Consider the following 26,830-nt stretch of genomic DNA (forward strand, 5'->3'; position numbering starts at 1 on the left):
TCTCATGAGTTGCAAGTAATAACAAACAATAGATATGAGAATAGCAGTTTTTCCTTCCTGCTTCTTTAAGCTCTTTTCCACTGTTTTACTTACAAAAGTGTTGATCAAACATGCTTTAAACAAAAAACTTCCAAGCTTTTACAACCCGTCGTTCATAAACTCACACTACAAAATATATTGTTTCCAAAATATTTGTACTTCTCTTTTCTTCTTGACAAAATTTATCTACATATTTTACCTTATCTACAAGATGTCGGTTTCACTTTAACGTAGAGATGGTTTAGTTTTTCGGGTTAGTGCCAGAGCTCACATTCCCGGGCCTGGCAACTGTATCTCCTGTCATCGTTGGGCCGGATTGTTGTTGTTGTGGTGCTGTTCTGCAGGCATTCATGCTTTGATGCGGCATCTGAGACTGTCGTTGGCCTGAAGGTTGTTGGGCAGCCTGGCGGAATTGGGGAGATGGTTGTGTTGGTTGAAATATCGACTGGCTAAGAGAACCGGATAATGGTAGACGAGACATATCTCCCCTCATTCGTTTTTGGGGTTGCAAGTTCTGCTTTCGTATAGATCCTACTAGGTCTTCAATTCTTGATACTTTTTGCACACTTCCTCTTAGATATGTTCCTCTCTGCTGATTCAGTAATGGGGGCCTACTGTTGTTACCAGGAACTGTTGGTAAACTTGATCCTGCTTTAAGTGGTTGAAGCTGTACTGGTCTTACTGGAGGAACTCTTACCCTCTTCAAAGCTTGTACTGACGAAGCAGAAGTGTTCTGAGGATGTTGATTTGGCAACTGAGAGAGAGTAGATTGTATTCCTTGTTGAATATGAGTGAGAGGCGGACGGGTGGACTGGCGAACCCTCATGTGTGGAGCTTGTTGAAGATATGAAAGATTACTAGATTGTCCAACCATGATTTGAGGCGATGCTGTGGATTGGCGAACCGTCATTACCGGTGCAGTTCGATTTTGTGGATGTTGATTAGACAATGATCGAACCATGCTTGGATACTGCTGCAAAATGTCGAGGACAGAAAAATGACATTTAGAAAAACTCACTGTAAAAGTGATCTTCCTATAATAGTGCAAGAACAAGAAAATAATGTTGGGAGCCTACATACTAGGGAGTAGGATACAATCAGGATCAGACATGGGTGGATCCTCGATCGCCACCCATTTGAGCCAAGTAAATTGGACAAGTTCTCACGGACTCCAAATATGCTCAACAAATTAACAACTAACTCAGAGGTTCAGCACCGGATAGGCAAGCACTAATCCGCATCCAATGGTTAAGTAACTTGGGTGGTTTGGACGATCCTAACTACTTAGATGGGTCTAAATAATCGAAACAAATCTACTAGGGTCGTAGAGTAATCAAACCTGTGATCTTAAGTAGTGTTCTGCTGAAAATGAAGCCGTGTTGGGTGCTGCAGCTAGAGTTACACGGGCCGGAACAAATTGTTGCTGCCTTTCAGTGCCACTGGGCTCACTACCACCCGTGTTCAAGCCACCGGCAGTCGGTTCCGTAGAAACGGTAGTCCGATAAGTAACAGGAGTTGACATGAATGAATTCATACTCGTACTTGACTGCGGACGTGAATTTGGTATTGACTGCGGACGTGAATTTGGTATTGTCTGTGGTCGAAGCAACTGAATCAAAGGAACAGGAGGAGCAACTATAGGCATCAGTGAATTTGGATTTACACTTGACCACGGATGCGAACTAGATACCGTCTGGGATGGATTCACTTGGATCGGTACAGCAGCTTGAGAAACAGCAGGAATGGTCATGTTGTTTATGACTGACGACCTCCCGCCACCATTCAGGACAAAGAAATTCCCAATTTGAGAATTTAGTGGTTGTGAATTGGCTACCATTGTTTGATCAGAAGAAACAGTAGTTGGCACACTCGACACCGTAAAAGGGTCAGGAAGGGGATCAGAATTGTTGTTAGCCACTCCAAAAGATGGAGATGAGAGGATACCAGACCATGTATCATCCTCGATCTGGCTAGTAGCATTTGGAGCTATCTGATAGTTATGGTCGACTTCTGAAGTCTCATTCATATTTGTAACCGATAATAAACCTTGATGTATATCAAACAAAGGTTTCCTTTCTTCCATTTCACATGTATTAGTGTTGTCATCCATTCCTCCCATAGAAAGGTCTATAACAATATCCACAGTTTTTGAAGATTCACTGCCTACAGTGCCTATGTTCCATGATGCATCAGCTGATATAATCACGTCGTGAACACCATCTTCTACCTCTTTTAAGATCTAAACCAAAAAAGAACATGGTTTAATCTGATTGTAGTTTAAGTAAAGAAAACGCTTATCCAATACCAGTTAGTCGGTTACCTTAACCACGAATTTATCGATACGTATATCAGTGAAGCAAACAGATTGATCACATAGAGGGCAGCACCAAGATGGTTTTCTAGAGTTTATTTCTATGAAGTTGGCATAATCAAAACACTGCAAGATGCAGGTATAAGCACAAAATTAATAATATAAATGGTTGCTAAAACAGATCTTGTGAATCAAACTAAATATGTTGATGGTAAACCGTTCTTAACCTCTCACCTGATGGTGTTTACAGTGATGCCCTTTTACTGGAGTTTTAATCCGCTTCAAGCTGTAAAATAATGGACAAGGAATAAATATAACTCGTTGACATAGATCTGAGTAGATTGTCAGTAGGCTGTAGCCTGTAGGCATGGTAAATAGAATATATGACTCTATGTTGCATCTCATTTAGCAGAGAAAGAAAATAAGAATTCAAAGCACTGAAAGATCATTTTTTTGTACAATAATACAATTAACAGTAAATTATCAATCACAATGGGTGTCGATATCCCAGGATAATATAAAACCAGATTACAACCATCACAAAAAAGGGCAGGAAATGAGCATGGCCTGCAAGAGCAAAATCTTGTTTTTTTTACTAATCTTGGTATCATACACAAATACATAACATTGCCAGACATTTGCTGTTTCTATAAACTATAAACGTAAGAGAGTAAAATGTTTTAGTATATGGGCCGAAAATCTTGGGGGAGTATACTGGTGCACAGATAATTACTAAAACTGATTAGAGTATATGAATGATAAATGGAGTAATCAATTTTATAACATCCAAGAAACTGCAAAAGCTACAAATAGGAGAACTATATAAGAATCAAACAGATGAGCATTTAGAGGTTATAACAGGTGCACAACAGCATATAGTACCATACCTTATGGGGCAATTTAGTGACATTCGTGATGAGCGCTCAACTACATCGGGGTCTATCATCAAATAAGAATAATACATATCAGTAATGCAACTATAATTTAAATGTTCAATACGTGAGCCAAATATATTATAGCACAATAAGTGTAGCAACACTAAAGAAATCAGGTCAATTTCAAAATGACAATTATTTAAGTCAAAAATTTCTAAGATTATGTAATACCAAGTTCCAAATTTAGGCTCAAATGTAGAGCTACGTGTACATGGATAAAGAACGGTTTGGATTTAGTGATTTACCCTATACTGTACACCTATTACACTGTACTGTACCCCACACAGTCCATTCAGATTCATATTAGACCAAAGACAAACTTCTTCAAATTCTTATATTTTTTTTAAGATAATAATGATTAAATGCAAGAAAAATATACTTGTCCGGAATAAATGAGAACAAAGAAAACTATCACCAATTTAGAAAAAAATTCTCGTAATTTGGAGCCACCATTTAGTTCATATATTGGGAGGCCTCTTCCATCTACTCCCCTTTCAGCTACTTACTTATTGCAATGATAGTGTCGTTCACTAAGTAGCAAATATAACAGACTATTTGTCTTTCAGATGCATAGGTATTAGAGTCTGTAATCTTTATACACGAAACTTTACAATACAACCTTGGTATTTGACTACAAACCTGAATTTTGTGAAGTTAAAAGAGGTCTGACATAATCTTGCAATATCGGAGTCTCTGAAGATGAGTTCACTCTCATGAAGACTATCGCGACAATATAAGTACCTGTGGTATACAGAAATTCTGCATCAAAGAGGGACAAGTTTCAAGTACAAAATCACGATGAAAGACATTGAAATTGATATATGTGCACCATTGAATTCCCCAATCGCTTGTAGAAGATTTGTTCCATATTTGAGCATTGAAGTCACATTTGTTGGCATCTGTGGTCCAGTATCCTGGTCGAGAATATAAAGAAAATAAAGAACCTCTGAGTTGTATTTTGCAGAAACTACTCATACCAGAAAATACTCACAAACGTCTCATCGAAAAGTCTAAGGATCAATACACACCATTGAAACATTAACTCTATTTGGAACTCCTTCTCCATTTAACAAAAAGCTGAAATAGAAGGAGAAAAAAGATGATCAGATTAATTTTAGAATAAACTAACTCACTACTGAAGAAGATGAATGAGAAAGTGCTTACCTTACTAGTGGAGGAGTAATGATGCATGAAGATGTCTCTGTATTATCAGTTTGAGCTACAACGAGGTACTGCAGGAAATTTAGGGGGAAAAAAGCAAGGAATGAAATTTAGATTTCGGTGGAAAATTTCAGAAGGCATAGAAATGGAAACATTCGGTCATTTCGACCGAACCATATCAAAATTTCTTTCCTTGACGAGGCATTGTTATGAGAGATTTAGTTAAATTCCAGTAGGCGTGGAAATGGAAATATTTTGGCATTTCGACCAAAATATATTTTGAAATTTAATTCCTTGGAGAAAAGAAGTAATGTTGATAGCATCTCCGTAAATTAGAGAATACTGCCATATACATATTACTTAATAATGAGATTCAATCTACTTGTCTAGTGCACAAAATCAAGGTAAAGACTACTTTAACTTCCAATAGCTAACAACAGAAAGACTTCCAGTTCTAATAGATGCAGAAATTTGTCTCAATGGGTTCGTCTAAACAAGTTGACCAACCAACTGTAGCAGATGCTTACAATTTTTTCGTCTGTGTTCATTGCTCTCTCCTGGATGTCGAAGTCAGCCGCATATGTCCCATAGCCAGGCTGCAAGGAAAGCTAATTAATATTTTCAATGACTCAATTTTGAATTCCTATAGTCCAAGAAGAACTATAAGAATACGGCGAGAAGAAAACATCGCAGTTCAGGTAAATCCAAACAGTTTTTTCCTGAAACAAAAAGTTAAAAATCAATAATCTCCATACGATACAAACCTTGAATTCAAGAAAAGCAAGAACTTGACCAATCACCATTCGAGGATAGAATCTGTAAAGCAGGAAGAGAAAGGAAAAAAGATTTGACATGTATCAAGCAACTACAGGAACAGCAAGCTAATTGCTGAAATCAAATAGAAGTCACAGATAACCATGACAGTACCTGGCGATAATTTTAGAAATAACTGGAAGTGCGTTGCTTGGTTCTATGTGAATGTTCTCTTCACTCCAGAAGATGCTTCCTATCTAACCATCCAGTATCTTCATATAGTTAGTGACAACTGAGAAACACAGAACATTACAGAAAACAATTAAACTGAGAAGGAGATAAGAACGAGAATTATTAAATTACCTCAGAGGCGAGTTTAAGAAGTTCATCAGCATCCTTGGCCAGAAACCATCCGCTTTTACAAGCATTCTACCATGGTATAAAATTACATCATTATATTACAAGTTAGTAGTTACGCACGTATGCAGAGAAAAGGAAACAGAATAGAACACTTTTTGACTAACAAGCAAAACCAAGTAAACTGTTAACTGCAAGTAACAGAGGAGAAACTAGATAATATCGTGTCCCAAAGAAGACACTTCAGCATAAGATGCGGATTTAGAGTTCAACTTACTAGTGGTTGGGTTCCTCCCAAAAACACAACAACTAAGGTGTTGGCATTAAGCATTTGTTCATAAAATAGGTACTCAATGCATCCAAGTGATCTCAACTGGGCATTCAGCAAGAAAGTAAAAAAACATCAATGAAGAACAATAGGACCCTAAAAACTAAGTACAGTTGGACCATCTTAACCAGCTAACACCCTTCAGATCTACAAGCTCGTGATAGCTCCACAACAGCTTGTACTCTGTTGTTCGTGGAGGAGAATGTCGATTAGGTCTCTCATGACTGACCGGTTGTCCTAGAAGTTGGATCCCTCTCTGGAAGTTCAGGGATTTGACAAGAAGCACTTTAAACTTTCATTAAGGCTTGAATCATATACATGCAGAGCCCATTAATTAGTCAAGTAAAGTTCTGGTATTGCTTACAAGTAGTCAAGAATTACAAGACACGAACGGAAGCATCACTTGCAGTTATTACCTTGATAGAAATCATTAGCGCCATGATAACTGGTTGAAAAGAGTACTCAATTTTACGTTGATACACCTGTATAAATTTACGATGATAGAATGGTGAGCAATGTGTAATTATAAACTCATAAAGCAATTAACCTCATTCAGATTGCCCAAATTCTGAATACCTTATATGCACGTACAAAAGCACAGGAAAATGGAACATATGTACTAGTATGAAAAGATTATGCTAGATAGATGGAATGAGTGATATAGATAAAAGGAGAACTAGCTATTTCCGTTATTGCACCTCTAAGACCTTATCAGTGACACAGACATACAGTAGCATTTCCATATGAAGCCACGGTCTCTGGGTAATGTTGAATCATACATGAAAGAATGTTAAATTAGAGAAAATATAACTGGTCTAAATTATGAAAAAAATCGTAAAACAATATATTCTTCAGGTAAACAACAACGTATGACGACATTTGGTTATAATTTATTACATATAAGGAAGAGATGATAACAGTATTGCATGCAGAACGATTAAAGTTACATGCTTCTACGACCTACGTCAAGAAAAAAACAAATATTATCTTTCTCTATCATAGATAAATTGGTCCAAGCCTCCAGCGATGTTTACAAATTACTTTCTTATATTATAATACGAAGCCATACAGGCAAATATATCAAAGGAGACAAATTACATGTGGCATCTAATCCAAAAAATTCACGACATACAACTTGATGAGATGGTTTTCAGTTCATCGAATTATATCTCCAGATGCAAGTTCTACCAATTACTCCAGATGCAATAATTGGGGGCCAGAAAACTGACAGATATTAACTAACATGCCATCTCCTCCAGATATGACTGTGACTGCTCTACTTTTGTACTTCCTCTATCACTTTCTGCTTGCTCATAGTCATAGAACATGAGAAGTTGTGCTAATAACCGCATATAAATTAGAAAGTCTTACTTCGGGTAATTAAAGAGGATATTTTGCCACTAAGAGCCCAGAGAATTATAATATGGGCTGCCTAAGCTTTCCCTACAGACAAGAAAACACATAAGAGATCACCATGAAACTAGGGGCAGTCAGGTTTTTGTGGTATAACTCCATATAAGCATGCATGATATTTTTCACGTGTACTGTGTATATAATGCTTTTCAAGTTATTTCTTCGTCGACGATAAAAAGAAATCAACTAGTATGTAACTAGCCTGTTAGTAAAGTGTCGAACATAAGACCAACTGAACAAATAAAGTAAGAATTTCACTTGCTGTTAGCATTCAACTATCACCTGTTTTACTAGTACAGGCAAATCTGAAGCTCTGTGTGGAATCTCATTGTTTGCAACTGCTAAATCAATACCTCTGTATTTGCCAAAAAAAATCTTGTTAAATTAGGGTAGGGAAACGAAATCAAACAAATGTTTCAATCAAGTCCTGCTATGATAAGTTCACGGGAATGAAGACAACAAGAGTTCGGTATAGAAAAAAAACTCAGCTATAGAGTACTGTACAGGATTATAATACAGAAATTCACATTTGTTTGCTTTTTTAGTAAATGGAGCTTAGTTACTCTACAATCATTCATTGTTCTTCTTTATATAATGTCCATTGTTAGTATGTTATTATTATCTTCATTATCCATACATTTGTTTGCTTTTTTAGTTATTAAAAGTATTAAATATCTTCGATTCCGAAATCGTACGGGGTAAGAAAGTAAACTGTTAATTGGGAATCCAGTGACAATCAGTCTAGGACTATACAAACCATTCAAAAAATGTGAATTTGGGTATCCGTCCAGGTGTTTATAATTCCAACCACATCAATTTATAGGCACCCAAAGGAAATTAGGAAGTTACTTATCCAAGGCATGTTTGAAGTTACTAATACAAATCAGTAAAAATTCAAAACCCATGCAGGAAAACCCACTAAAAATAATCTAATCAAAGAGATAAAGAGTATAGTACAAATGAAAACCTAAAATGATGATTCAAGTATGAACAAGTATTTCATTAAATTAATAAGAAAACCAGAAATTCTAAGAAAAACTAATCAATAAAGTAATAATCATAGAAAAAGAAAAAAAAACAAGTATAAGAAACTAATTAGAACTTCCTAATTGAAAAAATTAATAAATGAAGTAGTAATCATAAAAATTATTTAACCTTGCTAATGAGAGACAAAGCGTAGAGAAATCATCAGAATCAGTCCGTGAAGTGGCTCGAATGTGCATATATAACCTATTTATCACCGCTGATATACCAAATGAGTTCATTATTTCCATCTTCCTGGTTGGATTTGATCCAGCCACTCTCTCTGTCTCTCACTAATAAGACTCCCTCTCGCTTTCTCTCACTAAAACTCCCTCTCGCTTTCTCTCTCACTAAAATTCTCTCACTTTCTCTCACTAGAACTCTCGTTTTCTCTCTGGATTGGACTTTGAAAATGACCTATTTTTCTCCTTCTCGGTGGATTATAAGGTTTATAGTTTCCGCCCAGAGTTCGCTGTTTTCCGGTCGATTAGAAAATAAACCGCGCGAACGTTTAGTTTTTAATGGAGTATGATTAAAGTGGGCCTCCATTTTCCAAATTAATTACGAAATTAGGATTTGGTATATGCTGTAAATATTTGGGTGAAGTAAGGTCGAAATATAGTAATAGGACTACTAAAAATACATTCGATGTACACACTTTCATAGGATATACTGATGGTAAGTTTTTAAGTTAACATTTCAACAAAATTTTTTTCTTAAGTTAGACAAGATCCTTCAACAAAAAAAAAAAAAAAAAAGTTAGACAAGATAGTTTGTCAGCTTGCTTCCTCTGTAAGCAAAGTGGAGTCGTTACAAGACATAAATGCATATAGATTTTGGAGATACGCGTTGCCAAAAATATTCACAAAAAAAACTATAATCGGAAGGAGTTATTAAAACGCGGCCCCGAATTTGAAAATTTTACAGGCACCGATTGTTTTCCAAGCATCCTGTCCCTTAACCCCTTAATTAATCTTTCTTAACGTCCTCAATCTACTACTTCCGTCAACCATCTGAACAAACCATCGAGCTTAAATCATCATCTCTCTCTCTCCTCTCTCTAGGGTTTCGTTTTTCATACGATCTGGATTTAAGTTTCATCATATTAGTTTCACTGAAGATTACGAAGAAAAAAAAACAGATATTCATGGAGCCAAATTACTATTTTTTACTTGGAGGCCACTATGAAATGTGAATCATGGGCTCCTTCAGTTTCATCATCGTCTCGTTTTTTCCTCAGTTAACCCTAAATTCTCTACTCCAATTTAAACAGTTGATCCCAGTTTCAACTATGGGTTAAATCAACTTATGGCTTGTCTTGCTTGTTTGGTGGAGCGGATTAACAAACTCAAACTACATAGAGCTTGCTCAGTTTCAGTGATGTTAGACAATGGGTAATCGAACCTAGGACCTCCACAGTTTCAATATACATGCCTTACCAACTAAGCTATGAATAGTTGGATTTTATTTATGTGTTTAGTATCATTGATTCATTTTGAGAAGCCTACATTAAACTAGTTACTTTTTGTGGATAAAGTAAGTTTGTCATTTGATAATCAACAACTTTGTGAATTTTGGTAGAAGTACTTTTGTTTAATAAAGAAATAAATAAATCAACCATGAATTTGGTATAATTATTAGTACCTAAAATTAAAAAGGAAGTATAACTTTTAGGTAAAAGCTTAAAAAAGAAGATGAAATTTTAGTGCAATTGAAATTGAATGAAGTTGCTAGTAAGACTGTGGAAGAAGAATGCTACTAAGACTGGAAGGGTTATCTGACTTATCTCTCTCTCTCTACTTTGTTTTTTATCCAAGTGTAATTAGGATAGTCTATGGTCTAAAGGGAGAAAAATTAATGGGTTTTATATTGAGATTTAATAAGTGCAAATTGCAGTGGTAGTGTTTTAGGTTACAAGCCCCATGAGCATGAACACCAAAGCCATGGTCTATGTAAAACTTAAGCCAATTTCCCTTAATTAGCCTCCAAAGAGTCCAACCACTTTTTACATACACAATGAGAAATCATATACATGCACAGACATATATATGTATATATTACTGTCACAGAGAAGGTGAGCTTTTTCTGACAACGATATCCTGAACAGCTTCAGGATCGCCTCCTGATTCAATCTTCTCGGGTCTCCACTGATATTATACAATGATCTAACCATTCTGGCCGTTAAATAATCTACAACGACCATTAAGATATAGACTTGGTATCAGATACAGTACCTGTCACTCTTTCTTGTTCCTTCCTCGAGCCCAATCAATAAATAATGGCTTCCGCATCTTCTGTTGACTGTTGTTGAAGGGTTTTAGCAGTTTCATCCGACTGGTATTTAACTTCTTTGTATCTGAAACTAAACCCTTTTCTAATCTACTTGATGTAGTAGGATTTGACCATTTCATCGGTGCTTTTCCATTGTTGCTAATTTGAACTATTTCCTTTCTTTCACTGGTGATGGTGAACTTTGGTTTCTTTGATGGTGTACTTCGGTCTAGATTCATGACCTCGTCAGAATGGCCTGTTGTACATTTTGGTGTGATGGGTGTAACTTCAGTTTTCCGCAATGGGGATCTTGATTTTCGAGCTTTCATTGCCTTTTGAGAAAGTTTTTTCGGCCATTTGATTTTTTCACTGCTCTGGTTCTGAATGCTTGAAAACCTGATCTCGTGAAGTATTTCAGCAGCAGCCAATAACCGAGGAGAATGCTCGTCTGTCAGGGATAAAGATAAATTATGGAACAATAATTGGATTGTAAATTCTAACGCCCGGGCAATGTGGAATAATGCTACGCCCGCTCAATGCTAGGGACGGGGTCACCTGGCAGTCCTCATTCACGCATGGTTAGGGTTAAGACATAGGAAGTCCCAACCCATCCTTGAAACTCTAGATGTGGTACCATATTAGAATCAATTGGGCTAACTATCCTTGAAAACCGGCTTGAAAAGGAATTCCGAAATTCCCACAGTTTATCTACCTCAAGTTATAAACTTATAACGCGCAGATAATCTTGGATAACTAACAGATTGTAGAAATAAAGCATGAAAAGCTTATCAGAACAAAAATAAAATGTTACATTACCTTGTTTTGAGTTTTCAGGTTCATGTAACTGCAATTGAGGTTGGCTGCATCCACTAACATAATAACTTCCACTTTTCCTTCTTTTCGACTGGTCTTCCTCGGTGAACTTATCTTTGGTGTCTTGAAGATGTAACTTATTTAGCAGAAAACTCGCTGAAACTGCATCATTTTCTCCGAACTTCAACTTGCCTTTTTCTGTTGGATGGTGACCCAGACTGCCCATGTCAGACCAAGGAAGTCGAACATGTTTGAGAGTTGTATCATTTTTAGAGAGACCCAAGTTTAATTGGCTTAGCGAAACTAGATTATGATCACATGCAAACAAGTCCAAATCTGAAAAACAATCTGCATTTTCCCGTTGAGTGCAACCAGTGCTCCCAATTCTCACCCATCTACTTTGGCTTGTGCTCTTATTCGTCAATTTGCTCATATCCAGGTTACTTTTACAAGAACCAGTATAAGAATGTGACCAAGAAAACGGCGGGATGTTACCTTTATAAGGTAATGACTTGCCTGCCCGTAAATCATGAGTAGTTCGTGCAGATACAGCAGGCTTGGACAAATCCATTAAGAGTGACTCCAAATCCTTTGCTGGTTGAAGTCCTAATTTTTCCAATATGACATTTGGTTGATGAAGAAGGGAGGCATCAGAGTCAGCAGGATTTGCATGCTCATTAGAAGCATCCTCAACCTTTAGGTTAAGAGATTGAGAATGTAATCAATTAGTACAAGTCCAAAACAAACCAAACTTTAAACTGAAGCGACACAATAAAAGATTGCAATTTCAGATTTTCCCAAGTATTTTCTCACCTTGCTTGATGAATTTCTTTCTGCCACGTCATCCCTTTCGTCGGAGTCCGTTTTGTTAGCCACACATGGACCTGATTCCCGTAGGCCGGTCTCCATATTTTTGAAACCACTATCTACCTCAACATTGTTAAGTGAACCAACGATTCTTCGGGGTCGAAGTATAGAACGGACTTTTCGAATTGAATGTAGAAGGTTTTCGTTTGTATTGCCAAATTTCTTCTCTTTATCCTGGGATAAGATAGGAGATTTGTAACTGCCATCGAGGAGTTCTTTCAGTGACAGATCATCTAGATGCTCTGTAACGGCATGGGTATCTGTTTTGAGACCATATATTCCTGAGACAGATTAAGCGAATCGTAATAATGCTTGGTTAGTTGGATAGACAACTTTAAAACTCGTGTGTTTCTTTCACAAGTCACAGCATTAAACTACATAATAAAATGGGCTGTCTTTGATTCTTTTTTACATTATATATCAAGACTAGAGATGAAAACACAACTATGCAAACAACAAAATTTGATACTAACAAAATCAAAATGACTAAATGAGAGTTTCCGGGGTTTCCAAATTTGTCAACAGCTAGTAGTTAGTATCTGGTTATTTTAATATCATGTTAATAGATGAATCACAAATATATCTAACTACTCTTTTTCATTGTCCTATTACTTAAAAACATTAAACATCAATGTCTTAAAACAGATTCAACTTTATGACAGAATCTCCCACGATTTTCTAGAATGGCAAGTAAGAATTGAAGATATCTCATGAATTTAGTTTGGAAGGAGGCACTTGAGATCTAAAATTCAACATAACAGATTATATAGCGAGAAGCACACACAAAATACATACATAAGCTTAAGCAAAAACAGTAAGAAAATAATATATATACATACATATATATGGCGCCCAAAAAAAAATCAACATGACACCCCAATGGATATCTATATTACGTATCTAATGCTTACCAAGAATACCATTTCCCCCTGAAGATGAGTTATTGCTAGACAGCCTATTCTTTGCAAAGAAAGAGTCAAGTTTATTCTTCATAGGAGCTTTAGGGTTCTTTCTATCACCACGTTTTCCGTCTAACCCATGCTTCTGTTTATGGGCTCGAGATTTATCTACAATGAACCATACAAGTTAAAGAGAGAAACTGTAAGAATAAAATGCTAAAAGTCGACAACAATTAGAGCTTAACATGCTAAATCTGTATGAAATACTAGAAGAACATTGGTCATTGGTACCATACAAATATCATGTTGATTTTGATAAACTGTATCAACAACAAATCTAACCTAAAATAGTTCTGTCACTTCTCTAAACACAATAAAACATAGACAGAGACCCAAACTTCAATTTCATGGATGCATGCCCTGATTACCACACAAAAACAACTATAACCAGATAAAAAATGGGAATTGAAAAGCAAATCAATGAAAACTCAGCCCAAAAGATCAAGACACTACTGAAAAAACAGAAAAATAAAAATAAAAATCAACCTTTATTGCTACGAGCATTAACTCCAGATCCAATAGGAACTGACGGAATAGAAGTTGTTGATTCCTGATTCTCGCCTTCCCTGACTAATAATCCTTCCCTACCAAACCCCTTAACCCCAAACATCTTCGAATCAGAGACATCATTTGAAGAAAGACTCAACTGAACAGCATCCATTGCCCAAATATAAACCCTAGCTCGAGAGATCAAGAAAACCACCAGCTACAACTTTGATTCGACACACATCTTAAAAAGTGTATAATTGACAAAAATGACGCCATTTTTAACCCCCAGTGAACTCTATTACTCAAAACAAGCAGAAAAAGTTGATTTTTCAACTAAATTTAGAGAGAGAAAGTGGGGTAAGATGGATACTCTGTTGGTTTATAAGATTGTTTCATAGATTAAAGCTTGTTTTTGGGGATGGAGGCGCTGGAGATGAAAATGGGGTTTCTAGGGCTTCAATTTGGGGAGAAAGAGTACGTATTTATAGTTTTCGGGAAAGGGGAGATACTTCCGTCTTAACAGACGATGTCTCCGTTAAGTTCGAGTATTCCGTGAAGTTTGTCGCTACTTGCTTTTCTCATTGCTGATGTGGGACTTTAACGGTATACGTGGCAACGTATATTGGATAGTGTTGTAAGAATTGGGAAATTAAATTAAGAATTTAATATCACTTATATGACAGCAGGGACCAATCTCTCGGACTGCTAATGATATATAGTCTGTTTTGTTATTTCTGAGTCTCCACGATTTTAAAAGACCTCACTAAAGATATATTGTCTGTTTTGTTAATCACTACACACACCCACCGGAGAAGGGAAGTGTTGCCTTTGTCAGAACCAAACTTCAAGGAGGATATCTAGTGAAAGGATTTCGTGGTTGGTCGCCCACGATCACAAGATGTATAATGTTCATCTCGTAATTGGGCGAGCACGGAGTCAGGCACGGAGTCCAAGGCACAACAAGAGAGAGAGATAGACACATTGTGTGAGAGAGAAAAAGAGCTAGAGAGACAACGAGATAGAGACTGAAAGACAGCGAGAGAGACACACATTGAGATAGAGCAAAAGAGAGAGTGAGGTAGTCGTTGGAAATGGTGGCTAGAAATGGTAGTGATGGTCGAAAGTTGATGGAGGAGAGAGGTAAAGACGAAGATTAAGACACAAAAAAATAGATAACTAAATTTTGGAGCTAAACAATAATTATTCACTCTAAATCCATCTTGATTGACTAAGTCTTTATTTCTCGTCGACAAAAACTTTGGATGCCTCGAAGCAGTTGTTTTTTTTTTGTCGACGTTTCAGGGAAATAAGAAAATATTTTGGGGAAAACTTTTTTGGGTGGAAATTTTTTTTTTTTCATCCAAACACTACCCAGTTTTAATGTTTTTATTTTCTTCCTCCTCCATCTTCCTTCACGCCACCATCAACTCCGACGACCTCCACCATTATCGTCGGGTAACTCCACCGTCGGGGAACTCCACCACCAAACTGGCCATCTCCTCTCTCTCTCTGTTATCTCTCTCCTCTTTCTCTCTCTAAGTTCCGGCGAAGAAGAGAGCCCCTTCGCCGGACTTAGAGAGAAGAGAAAGAGAAGAGGCAAAAAAGTTGCCGCCCGTTACCGATCAACTCCGATCGATGACTTTCTTTCTGCTAATTGAAGAGTGTGTTTGTGATGTAGAAACGCAGCGGAATTAAAGATATGAAATAACTAAATAAGAACAATGAAATTAAAGATCAAATAACTCTAAATAATAAACTTTATTAAAACTTCAATGGGGTTTTTCTCTCAAATCTGAAAATAATAGACAAACTAGATATCCCTCTTATAGGGTTTTGGACTTTCCTAGATAGACTTGAATTAGAATTCCTAAATAATTAAATACTGCAACTTGCCTAAATAACTGGACTAACTCTGGACCTTTCCAATTATTCGAAATATTAAAATAGCATAATTCCTAAACCAAAATTAATTAATAAACATACTAAAATAAGAACTTTCTAAGTCCTCTCTCCTTGGACGGTTGGACCATGACCGGGTCCGGTCATGGAATTAGTCTCCATGCCGGGTGCCCCTGCATCAGCATCCTCTTCCCTCAAGAGGTTCGTCCCGAACCGTTTGTGAAGAGAATGTAATTCCTCCGATCCATCTTCAATTGGTAATAATGTCACAATCTTCTTCTTCCATGGAAATTCATAAACATTCGAACGACCACGGTAAGTGGCATCAACATCAGATTGCCATGGCCGCCCTAATATGATGTGGCATAAATCCATATCTGTAACATCACAATTAACTGTAGACACATAAGAAGAACCAATAGAAAGATTAATAGTACACATATGATCAACTCTTGTAGTAGTACCGGACTGAATCCAATCTGTTTTATATGGTGTTGATTTAATCACTGTAGGAATACCCAAGAAATTGACTAGTTTAGTAGAAATCAAATTCTCTACACAACCATTGTCAATCACAATAGTACAAACTTTATTCAGTACTGTTCCCCGTGTAACGAACAAATTCTTTCGTTGAGATAAATTCCTCTTGAAAGGTGTGAAAAGAACTCGTCGAGTGAGTAACATAACCCTATCACCATTGTCGGGAATAGTGTTAATTCGTTCAAATTGATCCTCATCTGTATCCGAATCAGGTTTCTTTTCTACCAAATTAGCTTTACCGCGAGAGGGGCAAGCATTAGAATAGTGGCCTGTTTCAAAACAACGATAACACTTAACTGGTGGAGGCTTTTTGTAAGGATTTTCTGTTAGTGATTTAGTACCGTCTTCCGCCTGCTTTGATTGATCTAATTCATCTGGTAGAGTTCTGACTGTTTGATTTCTCGTACTATGTCCTCGAAAAATTGAACGTGAATCAGATTCAAAAGACCGAGCTACACTAATACATTCAGAAACCGAATTAAAAGCTCTCAAATTAACCAAATCTTTAATATCATTACGAAGTCCGTCCTTGAATTTTTCTACTTTCATTGACTCTGAATCTGGGAGATTAAGTCTAGTAATAAGTCTTTGGAATTCCGAAGCATATTCCTCAACTGAACGTCTTCCTTGGCGGCAACGTAAATAATCAACACATAGTTGGTTCTCATAATCCGGAGGGAGAAAACGGGAGAACATTAATGGTTTCAATTCTAACCAAGAAGAAATAGGTGGAAGGTTTAATAAACGACGATTCTCAGATTCCTGTTTCCACCAAGTAAGAGCAGTTTTAGATAAATAACCAGTTACACAACGTACCTGTTCAGGGCCTTCAACTTGCATAACATCAAAAAATATCTCAAGTCTAGAGACGTAATCCAAGAAATCTTCAATATTAATCGAACCATCATATGAAGGTACCTCCATTCGAATACGGTATGATGAACTAGGATTTGGAGATTCGATGTCGGTGGGTGGAATGTAGTGATCACGTTCGGTTTGGTTGCTTTGTACTCCCAAAGTTTGTCGTTGTTGTATGTTGGTTGGACGGGTGAGAGTGGTAGTAAGGTCACGGTTTAGAGAATTGGTGGAGAGGTGGTCTCGGTTTCGGTTGACCGGGTGGATTTGATGACGTTGGTTGGTAGTGTTGTCGGGTTGGAAAGGGAGGTTGTGGTGTGGTTCTGTTTCAAGGGGGCGACGGTGTTGTGAAGGTGGTGTGACCGGATCAAAAGGTGTGGTGGTTGATCGTGTTTCGGTATGAGGGTTGTATTGGTAGTGATGTTGATGGTACGGTGGGTTGGTTTCGATTGGGTTTGTTGGGAATGATGGGTATCGGTTATACGGGTAAAGGGTACGTGGGTCTTGTTGGGTCGTAACGGTTCCTAAAGGGCCAATTGGTTGGGTTAGGTTGGTGATGTTTCGGTTGTTGGTTTGTGGAGTGGTGAGGGTATTGTGATCGGCCGAGAGGTGGCTCTCGGGTGGTGGTCGGTGTGGTGTTGTCGTCGGCTCGGGGAAGGAGAATGATGGTGGTGTTGAAGAGTGGGTATAGGGGGGGTAGCTAGGTGTTGGAAAAAATGTGTTTGGTGAATAGGAGGTGGTGAAGGGTGGTGTTATAATCGGTGGAGGGTGGCTAATGGTGTGGCCGAAGAGTGGTGTCGTCGGTTCGGAGGAGAAACCTAGAGGGGGAAACCGAGTGGTTGTGGTGGTGGTGGTGCCCGTTAGTGGTGAGGGTTGATGTGTGATAGTGGTAGGAGGTGGAGTTTGGTTTTTACACATACCTTCAAGTTGTTTGGAGATGATGGTGATTGAGTCATTGAGTTGATCGAATCTTTTATCGATTTTGTCGAATTTTTCTGTTGTTTCCTTCTTGTACTCATTGAACCCTTCTTCCAATTTTCTTCCTGCAGATAGCCCTTCTTTAATGTTGTCCCATTCAGAAGAGAAAGTTGGTGATTTCTCCTTAGTTGGTGTAGTAGTAGTAGTATTAACCATGATGATAAAAGTGATGAAGAAAAGAAAAAAAAAATTATGGCTCTAGATACCACTTGATGTAGAAACGCAGCGGAATTAAAGATATGAAATAACTAAATAAGAACAATGAAATTAAAGATCAAATAACTCTAAATAATAAACTTTATTAAAACTTCAATGGGGTTTTTCTCTCAAATCTGAAAATAATAGACAAACTAGATATCCCTCTTATAGGGTTTTGGACTTTCCTAGATAGACTTGAATTAGAATTCCTAAATAATTAAATACTGCAACTTGCCTAAATAACTGGACTAACTCTGGACCTTTCCAATTATTGGAAATATTAAAATAGCATAATTCCTAAACCAAAATTAATTAATAAACATACTAAAATAAGAACTTTCTAAGTCCTCTCTCCTTGGCCGGTTGGACCATGACCGGGTCCGGTCATGGAATTAGTCTCCATGCCGGGTGCCCCTGCATCAGTTTGGGAAATAGCTTTTGAGTTTTCCACTTTTTCCCAAATTTTTTTGTTGTTTGCCGGTAACACCTACCTTTCTTTTTAAGCAGCTGCCTTTACAATGAGGCAGACCGGCAATGCTTAAATATGTTAAAGGCAATGTGTTTTTCGCACAAGACTTGGTCAAAACAAGTAGACTAGGTATTGTTAAAGGCAATGCCCAAACTTAAGGGTGTTTCTCACCCACTTTTCTTTTTTTTCTTTCCGTCAAAAAGTAGTCGTCCGCCATTTCTGATCGCCCACATGAACATTAATTTTTTCTTCCTTCTTCTCTTTATCTTCTCATCTCTCTCTCTCTCTCTCTAAGTTCACCTTTGCTTGCAAGATCCCCGACGAAGGGAACTCTGGTTGATCAGGAAACCCTTGCTTTCACGAAGAGCTTCCAGATTTGGAAGAAGAAGAGAAAGAGAAGATCAGTGAAGAAGATGAGAACAGAAAGAGAAGATGAAGAAGACCAGTGGAAGAAGATGAGAAGGGTGGTAGCCTCTGAGGTTTTCTGCCCCGCTAGACTCCGTTGACTTCACTACAAGAGATCCCAAGAAGTTGATAACCTAGTCCTCTACATCTACAACCAATGCAATTACATGAAGCAGTCTGATCTTGAAAGCACCAGGTAAAGTTGTTGATGTCAGAACTGTTTGTAGGATGTACAGTGGGAATGCTATAAGGAAGTTGATGTTTAACAAGAGGTACCTCGGTAAGGGAAGCGAGAACGGAAGGCCAGGTCCTGAAGAAGAACATGTCCAAGCACTATTCATTGTTCTATGCATTCAATGCAGTCAATGCAGTCAGACTTCTTCCCAATGTTGAGAAGGTTGGACTTAGATGACCATTATAAGATAATGAGGAAAGCATCCTCCATTGTTAACCACTACCATGATCCTATTATCAATGAAAGAATTAAACAATGAAGACTTCATCCGTTGTGAATGAAGGGTTTCGGACCAGAAACCTTTTATCGGAGTTCCCCTTCGCCGGGGCTCCTACTGGCGATGGAGAACTTAGAGAGAGAGAGAGAGAGATGAGAAGAGAAAAAATGAGAAGGAGAATGAGGTGGAAGAAATTTAATTCTTTTGGTTGAAAGTCGCTAGACGGAGATCTTTTCCAGTCAAATGACCTAGCGGTGTCAATTATGCTGTTACGTCAAACTTAATTGAAGCATTGCCCTCAATTAACTACATTGGCTCTAATCATTAGTGGGATTGTCTTTAGGGAGATTGCCTTTAACAATTTTGGACATTGCCTATAAAATCTCCCCCCCTCCCCCAATAACAAAGTATGTTGGGATGTAATAGTATACAGTGGGGCTGAAATATCAGTTTTTTTTTTGTTTTTTTTTTTTTTTGAAACGGAAATATATTAAACCCAAAGAGATTACAGTGTTAATCCAGACATAAATTCAAGAACATAATAGGGATCAAACTGTAAAAAAAGTTAACATCAGGGACTGATTGAGGAAGTTATATTCTCGGGGGATCGAACCATGAAGCAGCCAAATCATGCGCCAGCCGATTGTGCAAACGTGGGCAGTGCCTAATTTCCACGTGGGCTACAGAGAACGAAACCCTTAATTTCATCACAGCCGTCCACATTCGCCAAGGAATCGTTGGATCTGGGGTGGAGATTAAGTCCACCATAACCCTAGAGTCCGTCTCCACTATAAATTCTTCCAACCTCATCTCGGCTGCTACTTCCAACCCTAGAATGATGGCCTCCATTTCGCTTTCTAGAGCAGTCGATGGTGATATGAGCTTGGATTTTTGCTTGAGTATGTTTCCTGCGCTATCCCTAGCTACTGCTGCGCATGAACCACCATTGAATCGAAAAGATCCATCACAGTTGATCTTTATTTTGTTCTCTGGCGGTGGAATCCATTGCGAATCCTGCAAAACTTGAGTAGGGTTAATTGAATCAGGAGTAAAAGGAACATACCTGAGAGATTCCTTCGTTTGGTTCCAGCATCTTATTATATTAGGGGGGATATCATTAAAGATGACATCATTCCTGGTCTTCCACCATGTCCACAGTAGGTAAGTTGCATCAATCCAAAATTTGTTTTCCTTAGCCTTCAGTAGAAATTTCTTAAGAGTTCCGACTAGATCTTCAGTTAGATTCAATAGATCTGGATTGTTGATTAAACTTATAAGTTCCTTAAATCTGCTGCAGGTACTAAATAAGTGATCCCTGGTCTCTATCTCCTGTCGATCACAGAGTCGACAGTAATTTGGTATGTCTCCTACCCTACTACTAATGTTTGTTAAGTTTGGGAGCCCATCATGTATCAATTTCCATATAAATAGTTGGATATTAGGAGCCATGTTATTTTGTTTCCAGAAAATAGACCAAGGGAAATTATATGCATCTTCTGAGACTATCGGATTCAATTTAACTTGCTGATAGTAAGACTTTGTGGAAAATTTTCCACTCTCAACACAGGTCCATATTAGTTTATCATTTTGTTGATGGTTTGGGATGGTGATAGTTAGTATCGCCTGTACTGTTTCATCCTCGAAATATGTTTTCAGCATATCCTCATCCCATTTATAGATGCTTGAGTTTGTGATGATAAGATCCGCAACCCAAAATATATGAGGAGGTAGCTCCTGAATGCACTTTGGTTTATGGCCTAGGATATTAGGAATCCAAGGGTCCTTCATTATTTTAACCCTTGTACCATCGCCTATAATCCACATAACATTGTTGTACATTACTTCTCTTGTGCTCAAGATACCTTTCCAAAAGTTTGAAGATGATTTTGGGCATTGAGAGTCCCAAAAACTATCTTCTTGTATATATTTTGATTTGACCAATTTTACCCAAGTACTTCCTGGTTTGTTTATAAGAGTCCAAGTCATCTTTGCAAGTAGGGATTCATTTACCTCTTTGAGTGATCTGATACCCAGACCACCCTTCTTCTTTGGACTGCATAATATATCCCATCTAATGAAATGAAGCTTCCTCTCATTTGTGTCATGGCCCCACCAGAAATTCCTTTCGACTTTTTCAAGTCTATTTAACACTGTATGGGGCACAATTTGGAAACTAAAAGGATATGTACAAAAGGAAGAGAGTATAGATTTTATAAGTACCGTTCTTCCTGCTTGAGTGATGAACTTTTGTTTCCAATTAGATAATGAGTTGATATATTTATCTTCTAACCATTGATGACTCTTTATTTTGTTTCCGGACTTGAGTATGAATGATCCAAGATATTTTGACTGATCATTCATTTGAGGTGCCTGGAGCCGAGATGTGTACACATTCCTCACATTTGTGGGCACTCCTTTACTGAAGTGGGTGGAGGATTTACTGAAGTTGACGCTCTGACCCGAAAATTTGGAGTAGGTCTCCATGATATGTAATATAGCTTCCAAATTATCATTATTTGCTTTTCCGAAAATAATCAGGTCATCTGCAAATAAGAGATGTGAAATAGTAGGAGATGCCTGATTAACCTTGTAACCTGTAAATTTACCTTCTGATTCATAATGAGAAATCAAGAGAGAGAGTGATTGTGAGGCTAGGATGAAAAGATACGGGGAGAGAGGGCATCCTTGCCTAAGGCCTCTAGAGGCCGTGATATCCCCAACAAGATTACCATTAAGCTGAATTTTAAACTGAGTGGAAGTAACACACGACAATATTAGAGACAAGATGGTTCCATTGAAGCCTGTAGCTCTAAGGACGGACTCCAGAAAAGTCCAACTAATCCTGTCATAGGCTTTAGCCATATCCATCTTTAGGGAGAAGATACCATTTTTTGTAGTGGATTTATTCATGGAATGGAGCAGTTCCTGGGTAATAATTATATTCTCCATAATTTGTCTTCCAGGAACAAAGGCATTCTGAGTCCATAAAATACACTCTTCTAAATGAGGTCCGATTCTATTGGCAATGATTTTTGTGATGAATTTGTAAACCGAATTACACAGAGAAATCGGTCTATAGTCAGAGGCCATACTCGGGTTCCTAATTTTGGGAATTAAAGCAATAGTAGTAGAATTGGAACTTGTAAGAAACAACCGAAACAAAATTGGAACTTGTAAGAAACAACCGAAACAAAATTGGTCCCGCGTCGTTTTCATTTTCCGCTGATTTTGTTTCATCTCAATTTTGTAAAACTTCCATTTTAGTCTTTTAGAGAGAGAAATAGTTAAGAGAGAGAGAGAGTGAGTAATGGCGGAACATAGAGAAGAGGATTCTGGTGTTAAACCTGAATCACTGATGGAAAAGATAGCAGAGAAACTTCACGGCCATGGTTCCTCTTCACCTTCGTCGCACTCTGATTCTGACAAGCCATCATCAACTTCATCTGTTAAATCTGCCGTTTATCGTTTGTTTGGTAGGGAGAAGCCCGTTCACAAGATCTTCGGTGGAGGAAAACGTAAGTTCAACCTAACATCAGGGTTTATGTCATGCAAAAACCCTAGTTCCTAATTTTTGTGTTTGAATAGTCGGATCATCTAGACTCGGAAATTAGGGTTATTTATTGTGGTTAGTTTGAACTTTTGTTCTTTCATGAATTTGAATGCTTGCATGTGTTATATGATAGATTCGAAATTGGTAGTGTTCATCAACATCCATGAGCTAAATTTTAACCCTAAATGTTATATAATGCCTCTTCCATTTGATCCTTCATGTTCCAAAACCCTAATATTGAGGGTTTATCCCAGTAGAACTTATTTTTTTCTAATTGTTTGATACAGCTGCTGATGTTTTGCTATGGAGAAACAAGAAAATCTCAAGTAGTGTTCTTGGTGTAGCCACTGCTATCTGGGTTTTCTTTGAGTTACTTGAATATCACTTTCTTACCCTAATCTGTCATGGTTTGATTCTCACTCTAGCAATCTTGTTTCTGTGGTCAAATGCTTCAACTTTCATTAACAAGTAAGCTCTGTGTTATTTTTGATTTTTTGCATTCAAATTCTGTTAGTTTTTCCCTTTGTCTTACAGTTTGATTTGCTTGTTGATGTATTTGGGATTTCATCTTTAGGTCTCCACCCCACATCCCTAATGTTCATCTTCCGGAGGAACAAGTGATTCAAGTCGCAAAAGCTCTGAGGATTGAAATTAATCGATCTTTTTCTGTTCTACGAGAAGTTGCATCGGGACGTGATCTTAAGAAGTTTCTTACTGTATGTTGAATTTTCGCAAATTTATTAAACTTGAACGAGTCTTGTCGTATGAATCTAGTCCTTGATTTCACGTATTGTTGGATTTCGGAAACCCGCCCGAGAAAGTAGATTTGATTTTATAACGACTGTTATAATGACATGAATGAATTCTATCACATACTTGTTGGTTTCTCAATATCACTCTCGTCTGCCTATTAATCTCTGAAGTTTGTTCTTTTAATTATATAGGTGATTGCTGGTTTGTGGGTTCTATCAATTGTAGGCAGCTGGTGCAATTCGTTGACCTTGTTCTATATAGGTACAATAATCGTCCCTTTCCCTTTCGCCTTCTGTTTGTCTCTTACTTCTGATGTCTCCAACTCTCTGAATTTTTCATCAAAAAACAGCTTTCGTTTTACTTCATACGGTGCCTGTACTCTACGAGAAATATGAAGATCAGGTCGACTCTTTTGCTGAGAAAGCAACACACGAGATCAAGAAACAATATGCTGTGTTTGATGCAAAAGTTTTAAGTAAGATCCCAAAAAGACAACTCAAAGGTAAGAAGAGCGAGTGAAAAGGAAAAAAATTCAGGTATTTGTAGCTTTAGAGATGGGTGTTACAAGATGTTGTTGTGACTTTTTTGCATTTTGGCTAGAACCCTTGCTACTATATTATGTTCCTTTTTTACATGTTTAGGTTTTCATGCTCAGGTGAACATAGTTTTCCTAGTTTCGAGCCTTTAGTTTCATATATTGTTGTTCGGTTTTCTGGTATGTGAATGTATATGAGTAGCATTTGTACGAGTTTCACTCGAGTATTTTTAGATTCCTACTTACCTGTCCTTTATGGACAATATATAACTAGTGTCTTATATTTCAACGTTATTTTCTTAGAACTGTTTTTTCTTAATATGTCAAATTAGTTTATCGAAAGAACTTGTTGCTCTATCAAGTAGGGTTTTATATGAATATTTATTGGTTATTTCTTGAAACCCTAGATGTGGGTATACATATATAACCTTTGGGCTTTGGCCACCCAAACCTCTAACGACCTGCACATATTGTCCCTGACTAGTCGTGACGAGGCTCAGGGTTTTCTTCCTGGCGCGAGGCATGTCCCACCTATAGCTTAGTCTCCTTCAGATGCTCCCCTTAGTGATACCACCTCTGTCAACCCAACCCTTGGAGACCTGTTGATATTGCCCCGCAGTTCGGTTTAGTTCCTGGTATGTCTTCTCACGAGTCCACGGAAAGACGTTTTACAGTATTGGCTTCCTCAGACGTTCCCCGAGCGAGCTCATTGCCACCTGGGATTTGAGTTCTAACCTCCCATTCCTCTAACCTCGTGTATTGAACAAGATTTTTTCATGATAATCCAAGTTTTAACCAACTAATTCAAGTTTACTTGGTGCTTAGGCTTAGCCCTTATTTATGGATGCAACTGCAAGGCAGGTCCCCGTATGTTCACTATCTTGAAACTAGGGTTTCATATATGAAAAGCCAAGAAATATCAATTGGTTAGAATACACACACACAATGGAATATTCCTTTTTTTGTTCTCTAAAAACTTCAACTTCCTTTCTATTTCCTTTCATGTTAAGCAAAGTACTCCTGTCATGTGGACCAAAATTGTTGACATTTTATCACTTTCCAACAATTGGATTGTTTATTTGACAAATCTCAAAGATGATTTGCTGTTCATCTAAAAGTATGGTTGGTGTCAATTAGGTAGTCAAACATCCAACGGCTAAATTGACAAGAGTTAGGATTTTACAAGTATTTTTAATCTTGTATTTAAATAATCTTTATTTCATCTCAAATTAGAAAATATCTTGTTTGCCTTTTCTAGGAATGAAAAGACATGATGCAGGAATATTTGAAATAACCTTTTCCAAAATTGGGAAGGGAATTTTATTTTAGAGTTAATTCCTATATGGCCCTCTACTTTGTGACCAGCTTCCTTTATGGCCCCCAAATTTCTGTAAATTCAAATATGGCCCCCTATTTTCATGGTCATAACTACCCTTCCCATTAATATATTTTCAAAATAAAATAAAAAACAAAAACCTAAATTCCACCTCACTTCCCTCTCCACCACTCATCTCTCTCCACGTCACCTCTCTCTCCAACTCACCTCTCTCTCTCTCTCCAAGTCAGCACTCTCATGAAGGTCGCCGGCCGGAAAATTTTCCAGCCGGCAACCTTCAAACTTAAAATTTTTTTTTTTTTTTCACTCACCTCTCTCTCTCTAAGTCAGCACTATCATGAAGGTCGCCGGCCGGAAAATTTTCCGGCCGGCGACCTTCAAACTTAAAAAAAAAAAAAAAAAAATTTTTTCACTCATCTCTCTCTCTCTCTCTAAAAATTCCGACGAAGGGGTTTCCCTTCGCCGGAATTTTTAGAGAGAGAGAGAGATGAGTGAAAAAATTTTTTTTTTTTTTTTTTTTAAGTTTAAAGGTCGCCGGCCGGAAAATTATGATAGTGCTGACTTAGAGAGAGAGAGAGAGAGAGGTGAGTGAAAATTTTTTTTTTTTTTAAGTTTGAAGGTTGCCGGCCGGAAAATTTTCCGGCCGGCGACCTTCATGAGAGTGCTGACTTGGAGAGAGAGAGGTATTTTCCGGCCGGCGACCTTCATGATAGTGCTGACTTAGAGAGAGAGAGAGAGGTGAGTGAAAATTTTTTTTTTTAAGTTTGAAGGTTGCCGGCCGGAAAATTTTCCGGCCGGCGACCTTCATGAGAGTGCTGACTTGGAGAGAGAGAGAGGTGAGTTGGAGAGAGAGGTGAGTTGGAGAGAGATGAGTGGTGGAGAGGGAAGTGAGGTGGAATTTAGGTTTTTGTTTTTTTATTTTATTTTGAAAATATATTAATGGGAAGGGTAGTTATGACATTTCCATGAAAATAGGGGGCCATATTTGAATTTACAGAAATTTGGGGGCCATAAAGAAAGCTGGTCACAAAGTAGGGGGCCATATAGGAATTAACTCTTTATTTTATAAGTAACAATATTATGATTTATGATAGGTCTTTAATCAATTCACTAACTAGTTGTGCACCAATCATGTATTCAA

At 37.6% G+C, this 26,830-nt stretch overlaps 3 protein-coding genes across 7 annotated transcripts; 1 reads left to right on the top strand and 2 right to left on the bottom strand.

Annotated features, from left to right (window-relative positions):
- Positions 1–35: 35 nt before the first annotated feature.
- Positions 36–8,885, bottom strand: LOC147569420 (uncharacterized). Of its 5 annotated transcripts, none has more exons than XM_086655901.1 (16): positions 8,453–8,885; positions 7,580–7,652; positions 6,301–6,366; positions 5,563–5,628; positions 5,374–5,456; positions 5,211–5,262; positions 4,974–5,042; positions 4,450–4,517; positions 4,314–4,362; positions 4,115–4,199; positions 3,925–4,026; positions 3,238–3,289; positions 2,585–2,636; positions 2,360–2,476; positions 1,379–2,278; positions 36–1,012 (listed from the first exon to the last, which is right to left on the bottom strand). In XM_086655901.1, exons 1-16 carry the CDS (start codon positions 8,569–8,571, stop codon positions 281–283), a joined length of 2,685 nt encoding a protein of 894 aa, XP_086512027.1. In that variant the 5' UTR covers positions 8,572–8,885; the 3' UTR covers positions 36–280. The 5 variants fall into 5 exon arrangements, with proteins under 5 accessions (XP_086512027.1, XP_086512028.1, XP_086512031.1 ...); XM_086655902.1 differs by having other exon boundaries at positions 36–1,009; positions 8,453–8,850; XM_086655905.1 differs by lacking the exon at positions 8,453–8,885 and adding an exon at positions 7,825–7,926 and having other exon boundaries at positions 36–1,009.
- Positions 8,886–10,163: 1,278 nt separating this feature from the next.
- Positions 10,164–14,250, bottom strand: LOC147569421 (uncharacterized). Its single transcript, XM_086655906.1, has 5 exons — positions 13,717–14,250; positions 13,183–13,338; positions 12,218–12,552; positions 11,408–12,098; positions 10,164–11,039 (listed from the first exon to the last, which is right to left on the bottom strand). Exons 1-5 carry the CDS (start codon positions 13,889–13,891, stop codon positions 10,558–10,560), a joined length of 1,839 nt encoding a protein of 612 aa, XP_086512032.1. The 5' UTR covers positions 13,892–14,250; the 3' UTR covers positions 10,164–10,557.
- An 8,393-nt stretch (positions 14,251–22,643) lies between these two features.
- LOC147569422 (reticulon-like protein B3) lies at positions 22,644–24,642 on the top strand. Its single transcript, XM_086655907.1, has 5 exons — positions 22,644–23,030; positions 23,353–23,533; positions 23,640–23,781; positions 24,010–24,079; positions 24,168–24,642. The coding sequence occupies exons 1-5, from the start codon at positions 22,823–22,825 to the stop codon at positions 24,335–24,337; spliced, it is 771 nt and encodes a 256-aa protein (XP_086512033.1). The 5' UTR covers positions 22,644–22,822; the 3' UTR covers positions 24,338–24,642.
- The last annotated feature ends 2,188 nt before the right edge of the window (positions 24,643–26,830 follow it).

This window comes from Eschscholzia californica, unplaced genomic scaffold (assembly GCF_041429995.1).
Source record: "Eschscholzia californica isolate CP2 unplaced genomic scaffold, dmEscCali1.0.p SCAF_1, whole genome shotgun sequence".
Lineage (NCBI taxonomy): Eukaryota > Viridiplantae > Streptophyta > Magnoliopsida > Ranunculales > Papaveraceae > Eschscholzia > Eschscholzia californica.